At 35.2% G+C, this 8,529-nt stretch overlaps 1 protein-coding gene across 1 annotated transcript; it reads right to left on the bottom strand.

The window, feature by feature from the left end:
- Positions 1-2,950: 2,950 nt before the first annotated feature.
- Positions 2,951-5,998, bottom strand: LOC108989344 ((3S,6E)-nerolidol synthase 1-like). The gene is made up of 7 exons (XM_035688712.1): positions 5,849-5,998; positions 5,471-5,756; positions 4,971-5,346; positions 4,650-4,868; positions 4,338-4,476; positions 3,994-4,242; positions 2,951-3,319 (listed from the first exon to the last, which is right to left on the bottom strand). The coding sequence occupies exons 1-7, from the start codon at positions 5,996-5,998 to the stop codon at positions 3,029-3,031; spliced, it is 1,710 nt and encodes a 569-aa protein (XP_035544605.1). The 3' UTR covers positions 2,951-3,028.
- Between the last annotated feature and the right edge of the window lie 2,531 nt (positions 5,999-8,529).

Below are 8,529 nucleotides of genomic sequence, written 5' to 3'. Positions count from 1 at the left end.
TTTGGCTCCTTATCTTGACTTATCCTTTTGAATCATCATCATGGCGGATTTCTGCGGAAGCAAAGTCACTTCTTGAATACTTTTTCTTGTGGTAGAAGGTGGAGAGTTGGCTACCAAGTGATCATGAAGATGCAACCCGAAATAAGGTGATGTAATGGAGGTGTTTGCTGAAATTTTCCCAGCCCCCATGTACGGGAACATGGGAATCGAGACACCAGGATGATGACAATACGGTCACGCATCCCAACGATCGATAGTGCCAAGTGTGTGTACATGCAATAGTGTACAATAAAACTTGCAACGGATAATTTAAATAAGTCAACTAAGTTCTAGAATTTTTAATACAAATTTACATAGGTAAAATGTTTAAAGAGAGTTATACAGTATCCCAAAATAACATATAATACAAATCCAAATACAATAACGAGTGATCCCATATCAATCCTTGGGTAGAACCGAATCCTCAGGCTCACCCTCAGGTTCATCTGCATCAAAATCTGCGTTACCATAAAACGGTACCATAGGTAAGTATAATCCAAATGACCCTCGAGAATAAAAATGAATTAATGCAACTAACATGCATGCATATGATGAAGTATACATTATTCTCAAAACAATATTTTTCCCGAAAATGAACATTTACCAACTCAAGCCAAAATCACATTTGGCCCAAAAATAATAATTTGTCATTTTTCCAGAAAATGACCCACACAAAATCCTTTTATCCAGCACACATTATTTTTCCAGAAAATAGACCAATAATCAATTTTAACCGTATGCACCGTGATCACCTCTAGGGATGATCCGCACACCCTGGCTCTCATCGTCACACTACAGGTAACGACCGTGCGAGTGACTTTGTAACGAGCGATGCCCAGTTCTGCGCCCAGCGTGTTCGTGGCCAAGCATCCTCTAGCCCCCTCCAACAGAGGGGTCACGGAGTCGGCACGAGAGCATTACCATCCTGTCTGATCTCGTTGTCGACAAGCAACAACCCAGGGGACATCACTCAGAAAGGGAGGAAAATCGCACGGGACAAAAGAAAGAGAGAGGAGAAAAAGAAAAGAAGAAGAAAAGAAAAGTGGGAAAAGAAAAAGGAAAAGAAAAAATTGAGGGAAATAAATGAGGTCCAATTCTGACATCTTGGGTCACAAAAATGATCAAATGAAAAAGATTTCAAAACATCAAGTTAAATAAAATAATTTAAATGTAGTGATTAAATTAAATTAAAATAATTAAATCCAATAAAAATTAATTTAAAATAAAAAGAAATTTAATTGCATAACAATAAGTAATATTAAGGGAAAATATCAAATTAATTTTCACAAATTAAAAATCATAAAAAAATAAACCCACTAAAAATCCGATAAACTTAAAATAAGAGAATTTTTTTTTAAATTGATAAAAGTAATCCTTCAATTAAAAATACACTAAAATACGGGGTGTTACGTCCTCCCCCCATTAAATAAAATTTCGTCCTCACAATTGGCAAGGTCAAACATTAAAGCTAGGATAAGACTAAGATTCGACTAAGAGTAGACTTAAGAAACATACCGCCAGGGTCAATCAAACAAATACGGATATTGCTCTCTCATGTCAGCTTCTCTCTCCCAAGAGAAATCTTGAGCCAACGGATCACCCCATGACACTTTCACCAAAGGTATCGTCTTGGACCTTAACCTTTGCTCATTCCAATCCACGATCTGCGTGCACGGGTGTTAATGGTGGCTTCTGTTTGGATTTGTACTAACTGTTCTGTTTCTGGTGCACCCACTTTGGAAAAAATGTGGTTTTTCTTGTGGTCTTTCCTATGTGCACACTTGGGGCTCCTAGAATAAATAAGGAGAAGACTCACATTCTGTTTCTGCTTGGTTAGCAACCGGGGTTTGCACAACCCTACCACATGGGTTAAACATGGCATTTGATGTGATATGATGTTCTGGTTTGATGGTGGTCAGTTATGCTATGCCAAAAGAGTTTGATTATGAATATTTTTGAACTTTCGCTCTAGTATTTTTTATAACAAGTTCTGACGCTGCATTTTGAAAACAAATATTATGATTCTGCATCTTGAAAGAAAATGTTTTGTTCTGCTTTATGAACTCTATAAATGCTCATGTTTACACACTAATATATGTCCTCTGCTTACTGAGTTGTTGATAACTCATCCCTTATCTCCATATATTTTTCAGATAATTTTGATAGTTCAGCTGAAGAACAAGAGTAGGAAGTTTTAGTAAGGTGTGATGATCGTAGTGGAATAGGTGTCTGAGGGTACAAGTGTTTATTTGAGAGTCGTAGTTTGTAAATTGACTTATTTTCGGTTATTTTGATTTGATGAATTAAGTATATTTTCGAGTCTTTGGGAAATTTTAATTTATGTTATTGAGAATTTTTTTATTGTCTCTATGAAGGAACATAGATTTTTGGGTTGAGTAAATAAATTAATATTTTATGAAATTTTTCGGATTTTATAGTTGTGTTATTGAAGTTGATATTAAGTATTAAGAGCTAACTCTCCGAACTTCCAAGATAGGAGCGTTACATGTGGAGCATGAGGTATTTACTGAACTTGTGGCTAATTTAGAGTTTAGGTATACCTTGTTATATATCCCGGACCACTTGCAAAAAGAATGCATAAATTTATACAATGAAGAGATTCAGTAAATAAAATATTTTCTCAATGGGCTCCAAATTTTGGTCAACCGAAGTCCATCAATTGATTTTGAGGTTTGCTCAACACGTAACCCAAAATGCTTATTACAACACAATTAGCTTAGAGAGGGAGCAAAATGAAAAATGAACAACTAGCACTAATGGACTCAAAATAACCCGTCATCTCATGGCATATTTTAAGATACCATTAATTATAACTTATTCCACTATTAATTGCACTATAGTGTGTAGTACTTTTGTAATGTTTACATAGTTTGCAAAAGATTTCCTTAACTTCTCATTTATGTAAATAATCCCATCATGGAATATGCTTTTATTATTTTTTTAAGGAGACCCAAGAAGTTCTTGAGGCCTACAGAGACGCACTTTCATAAAGCACCGATTTCACATGCTCCTCCAGGCTTGGAAGGCCATGATTGTCATCATAATTATACAGCAACGGAACCATTCTTGCAATATTAAGAGATGCCTTAGTGAATGTTGCCGGAAATAGATTTGGAGAGAGGCAGTCTTTGTTTAGGCGTTTCCATGCATCTGAAATCATATTCACAACCTTCTCCCGTGCCTCTTTGATTGAACAATCTTGGTGTTCCTTCATGTAGTACTCTATGTATGATCCATCACGGCCATCTTGACTCTCATCCTACAATTGCATAAACCATATATCATGTGATGAAATTACTCTTGAATGGTTCCACTGATGAGTAGTACTGTAATGCACAAGTCTATCTTTTGCAGTAAGTGTATCGTGCACATGCAAGTTGTATACAAATATAATTATTTCTTTTTCACGATTTATAAATTTTCCACCATTAATCTCGGTAATAAAGCTTGATTTCTATTGCTTAAAAACCATAGGCATGGATATATATATCACAACCACTAGCCACCAGTTTTACGCATTGACCTTCGAGAGAGAGAGATATAGGAATCGGAACCGATGGATCCCACCCATTCGGAGCCCTCTGCCTCTTTCTCTCCTCTATAACCAGCAATTAATATTGGAGTCCCTACACCACCTCCTGCACATTCCTTCATTCTAAATATCTAATAGCCGATTTATGGGTATATATATATATATATATATATATATATATATATATATATAAACATACCTCATCCGTTTGTTGCAATTGTAAGCTAATTGGTTTATTTTTGGATGACTAGGTAGATCATAATAATGTCCTCCATGGCTATATATCTTGTTGAAAAGGATCAAAGATTTTCTATATGATGCGAATGAGCATATGTCGGTTTAATTTTAAACCAAAACGTGAGTATTCAAAAGGGTGAAATTCATGTAGTAAAAAAATTTACCATGGCACTTCCAAGGTCATCCCAAAGCCGAAGAATCGTGGCTGGAGAAGATATAATGCCTGGCATGTTCTCAACAAGATCTTCAGTTTCCTCAGTTATTCGTTGACCCAAAAGAAAGAAAGTGTGAACTAGTACCACGTGCACTCCTGAGCTTACGATTGCATTCTCCAAATAGTCTTTTGACTTTGGTGATTGCCCTAAAGCAAACCATTGCGCCTCAACTAGAAAAGCATTGCACAAACTCGCCCACTGCAAAGATTATATATAGATCAGAAGGAAAATGTGAGTGTAGAGAAGGAATATGTTGGAATTAGCAAGTACTGTCATGATTCATGGACATTTACCGTTTTTCTTAAAGAGTCCAGTGGGTTCGAGCCATGCTTTTGATATATCTTTTGGCTAATTTCCTCGGTGATATCATAGAGAGCCTTGAAACATATCTTCATGTATTCGGGTAACTGATCGAGGGCACCAAAATCCCATCTGCGTGCAACAATTTATTATGCAATGAATAATGGTTATAAGGAAAGTGAACATTAGTTCTGTAAAAAGTAATGTTCTTCTTCATTTGTTATCTTAAGTGATTGTCATTTAAGTCGTTGATAAAAGAAACTAATGTGTCACACAAATAACTCTTCTGTGAAACAGATGCATACTTGTTGATGGCTTCTGTAAAAAGAGTGAGCTCCTCAAGCGTCCCATGCACATCAAAAATGTCGTCTATGATGTAGATAAGAGAAATGGGTTTTGTGAGCTCAACCCTTTCCTCCGACAAGTCTGGATCTACGAGACAGACCATGGAACAAATGTACCATTTTAAAGGTTGGTTCCTTGCAAACTTTAGCTCATTAGCCAAACCAAGATCTCCCCACCATCTAAGATGCAAAGATTAACATTAGAGGAAGGCTATGACATTAATATATGTAATGGTATATTATATAACTGAACATACACGCACACATATATATAAAACCTACTTCGAAATTTGAGCAATTTCCATTTGGTGCATAGATTGGGTGATATTGAAATCCATTTTTGCTAGTTGTAGAAAATCATTCAACCATCCACTTGAGCCTTGGGAATTATCAAAAAACTCTTTGGCCATGAAACTTGCCAAGCTTTTGTGATAAGGATGGCCCAACGTATTTCCAACAACTCTGGCATGATTGATGTTATCACGATCTTTCTCCCATGCATTCAGAAGCTGCTCACAAAAGTTTCCAGCTTCGTCAAGTACATCTTCACCCTCCATATTCAGCTGTGAAGCTTCATATAAAGCCATCAGTCCTTCAATGTCTCCGCTCAGTTCTTTGTTAAACTTCCCCTCCTCGTCCTTGAATTTGTTAAATACATCTGGTCCAAAAAAAATATATGCATGATCAGTACCACATGATGTCTTCCATTCTTATATATACAGAAGAAACCCATAAAACTGTGATCAGAGCTCGATTGGATGCAATAAAGCACGAATACTTACCGGGAGCCACATAGTAACCTTGCTGTCTCAAAAGTCGAAAGTGCAGTGCAACCACGTGAAGCTCATCATGATGACCGTACTCGCCATGAGTAATGTATCTTACATATTGCCTCCGTAAAATTGCTTCAATTTCTTCCTGGAAGTGGTAATCAATGTTCAGGCGTTGTACTGTATCAATCATGCTTAAACCTTCAAAGGGATCTTCCTCTTCTTCTGCTACGACATTCCTCAGAACGTTCCTGCATACTTCCAAATATTTGTTTGCATGCTGGACACCAAAACAACTCTGCAAACGAAAGAGAATCACGTTTCGAAATTGGAAAAAACATAATGTTCGAAATCATACACAGAAAAATGTGAAACAGAAGTACTAATTACTGTGTTATCATCTTTATTTCTATAGTTGTCTGCATTTTGCAAGGAGGAAGAAGCCAATGTGGGATCTTGGGCAATGCTCCAGTACTGCCTGTTGGAACTGGATAAAGAGGTCAGGCTAAAGGGTTTCGTGTTGCTAGTAGACAATGCCATGGAGAATTAACGAGTAAAATCAGCAAGCGATCAATCAAAGATATTGTTTCTTGAATTCACCAAGTTGGCAGTTGGTGCTAGGAACTAATGTTTGATCCAATTTATAGGACGCTTGCCATAAATGATCATGTCATCATGATCAAAATGTAAACAGCATATATTACGTATTGATCTAGGCATTTTCGAGCAGGGTTCCTGGCCTGCAACAACAGTACAAGAAAAATAGGTTTTTATGATTAATTTATTACAATCAAAAGATTATTCGCAACTAATTTTAATTACAAATAATCATTTCGTTAGAATTAGTTTTACGCTTGGGAGATGCATCGATAATTGAGTTTTGAAGTTTTACGCATGAGATCAATAATTCCTTGGCATACCATGTGTATATAATGTTGGAAAACTATAAAATTAGTCCAATGCATAGACGTACACAACGTTAATTAGAAACAAATTAAGTTCGTTCTAGCTATAACGAATTCGCTGTGGTTGGTATGCAAAAGTCCAACGAGTGGAAGGATTCCTAAGAGTTTTATTCAAATTCAATATCGCACATATTCAGCCTTACCAACACGAAAGTCATTTACGAGTCAAACAAAGAAAGGATTCAAAAACTGTCCACGCATTCTCAGTACAAAGCACCAACTTTTCATGGTTCATGCCAAAGCATGCGAAAAATGCATTTGACTAATTTTATATTAATCTACGTTTAGACAGAAAAAGTAAAATATGAATTATCTTTATAAAGGGATTTTCCCACCTCACAAGCCTACTAGGCCTCGGCCCAATACTCGATCTTAAGGTCTAAGCTTACTCATAAAGCGAGGCACCTACAAGGAAAAGTAAACAGGTGGCTAATGGGACGTACGAGCTTATTATATCTCGGCTAGATTTTGATCCTGGGGACTTGAACGGGGCATATTAACGAAAAAGACGGAGAATGCTTGTTCCTTTAACATGGGAACATTGACGGTTCACCGAAGACCTGGCAAGTCAGGGAACCATGCCGCATTAACGGCATCACTATCCGACCTACACGCCACATTAATGACGCCGTCGCAGAGCAACATTGCATTAAAGGACTCTGACAAAATGAACAATACAAAAGGCACGGACTCCATGAGACAGACACGATCTATCCCCCAGACTCCTAGTATAAATAGTAACTCCCAGTATAAATAGCAACTTTCAAGTTCGAGAAACTCTCTCTAATCCCAAAACTCTCATACTTATTTACAAACTTCCAATAAAGAAATAAAGAGGACTTTAGTATAAATGGCTGCCGGTCATTTTTGTCGGCCAAAACAGTAAATAAAGCCTCGTTTATTTTTTTGAAATAAAATGAGATGAGTTTAGATTAAAATTAAAAAGTTAAATAAAATATTATTAGAATATAATTATTTAATATAATTTTTATTTTAAGATTTAAAAAAATTAAATTATTTATTTTATTTTATATAAAAATTTTAAAAAATTATAATAATAAAATGATAAGTTTTCAAACTTTAAATTTTAATCTTGAAAACAAACGGGGAGTAGAGTACCGGAAATACAGTCAATTTCAAAGCACCTTTTTGTTGTCTTTATGGAGATTATTAACGTCTCCTCAATGGAACGATAAAACATTAATTGATCAATACAGTTCATGATGAAACATTCCAATTAGGAGACGTAAGGAATTATACAACGAGGGTCATGCATGCACGTACGCACTGCACACATGATTTGAAGCATAGACACGACGTTAATTAGAAACAAATTAAGTTCGTACTTGCTATAACGAATACGATGTACTGGTTGATATGCAAAAGTAAAACCAACGACTGGAAGGAGTCCTAAGAGTTTTATTCAAATTCAATATCCCACATATTCATATAGTTAATGCTAGTTCAAATATATTTCTTAATTAATAAATTATAGTGAGACACAAATACTTCTAAATTTCATGATAACTAGAAGTTTATTTAAGTACTGAGAGAATTATGAGTTCTCACCTACAACATAATTGTGTCTCTAGCTATAAAGAGACACTTAAAAGTAAAGTTGTTAGAGTGATATTTCTCTTATAAAATATTTTATTCAACATAATTTTAGAAACATTCATTTATCCATAATAAGATATTTACAAAAAGACCTTAACCACAAGCATAAGTAAACAACATTAGAAACAGAAATAAAGGCCAAGTTTACCCCCTTGATAGGGTTGTGCATGCCTACGGATAATCATGCAGAATGTAAATCATTGTTTTGTCACCAAAGTTATACACTCAAAACAAAAGCCATGTTTACCCTTGTGACAAAGTTATTCGATCTGCAGATATCGATCTAAGCAGAAAATAAATCATTAAGACTGTGTTTGGATGTTAAATTGAGTTGAGTTGAGTTGAATTTAATTTAGATATTAAAATATTATTTTTTAATATTATTATTATTTTAGAATTTAAAAAAGTTGAATTGTTTATTATATTTTATATTAAAATTTAAAAAAATTGTAATGATGAGTTAAGATGAATTAGAATGAATCTAGGAAG

The sequence above is a fragment of the Juglans regia genome, chromosome 3, assembly GCF_001411555.2.
Source record: "Juglans regia cultivar Chandler chromosome 3, Walnut 2.0, whole genome shotgun sequence".
In the NCBI taxonomy this organism is placed as follows: domain Eukaryota; kingdom Viridiplantae; phylum Streptophyta; class Magnoliopsida; order Fagales; family Juglandaceae; genus Juglans; species Juglans regia.
Note: the sequence above shows the minus strand (reverse complement) of the source record. Positions and strands in the feature narration are given on the sequence as shown.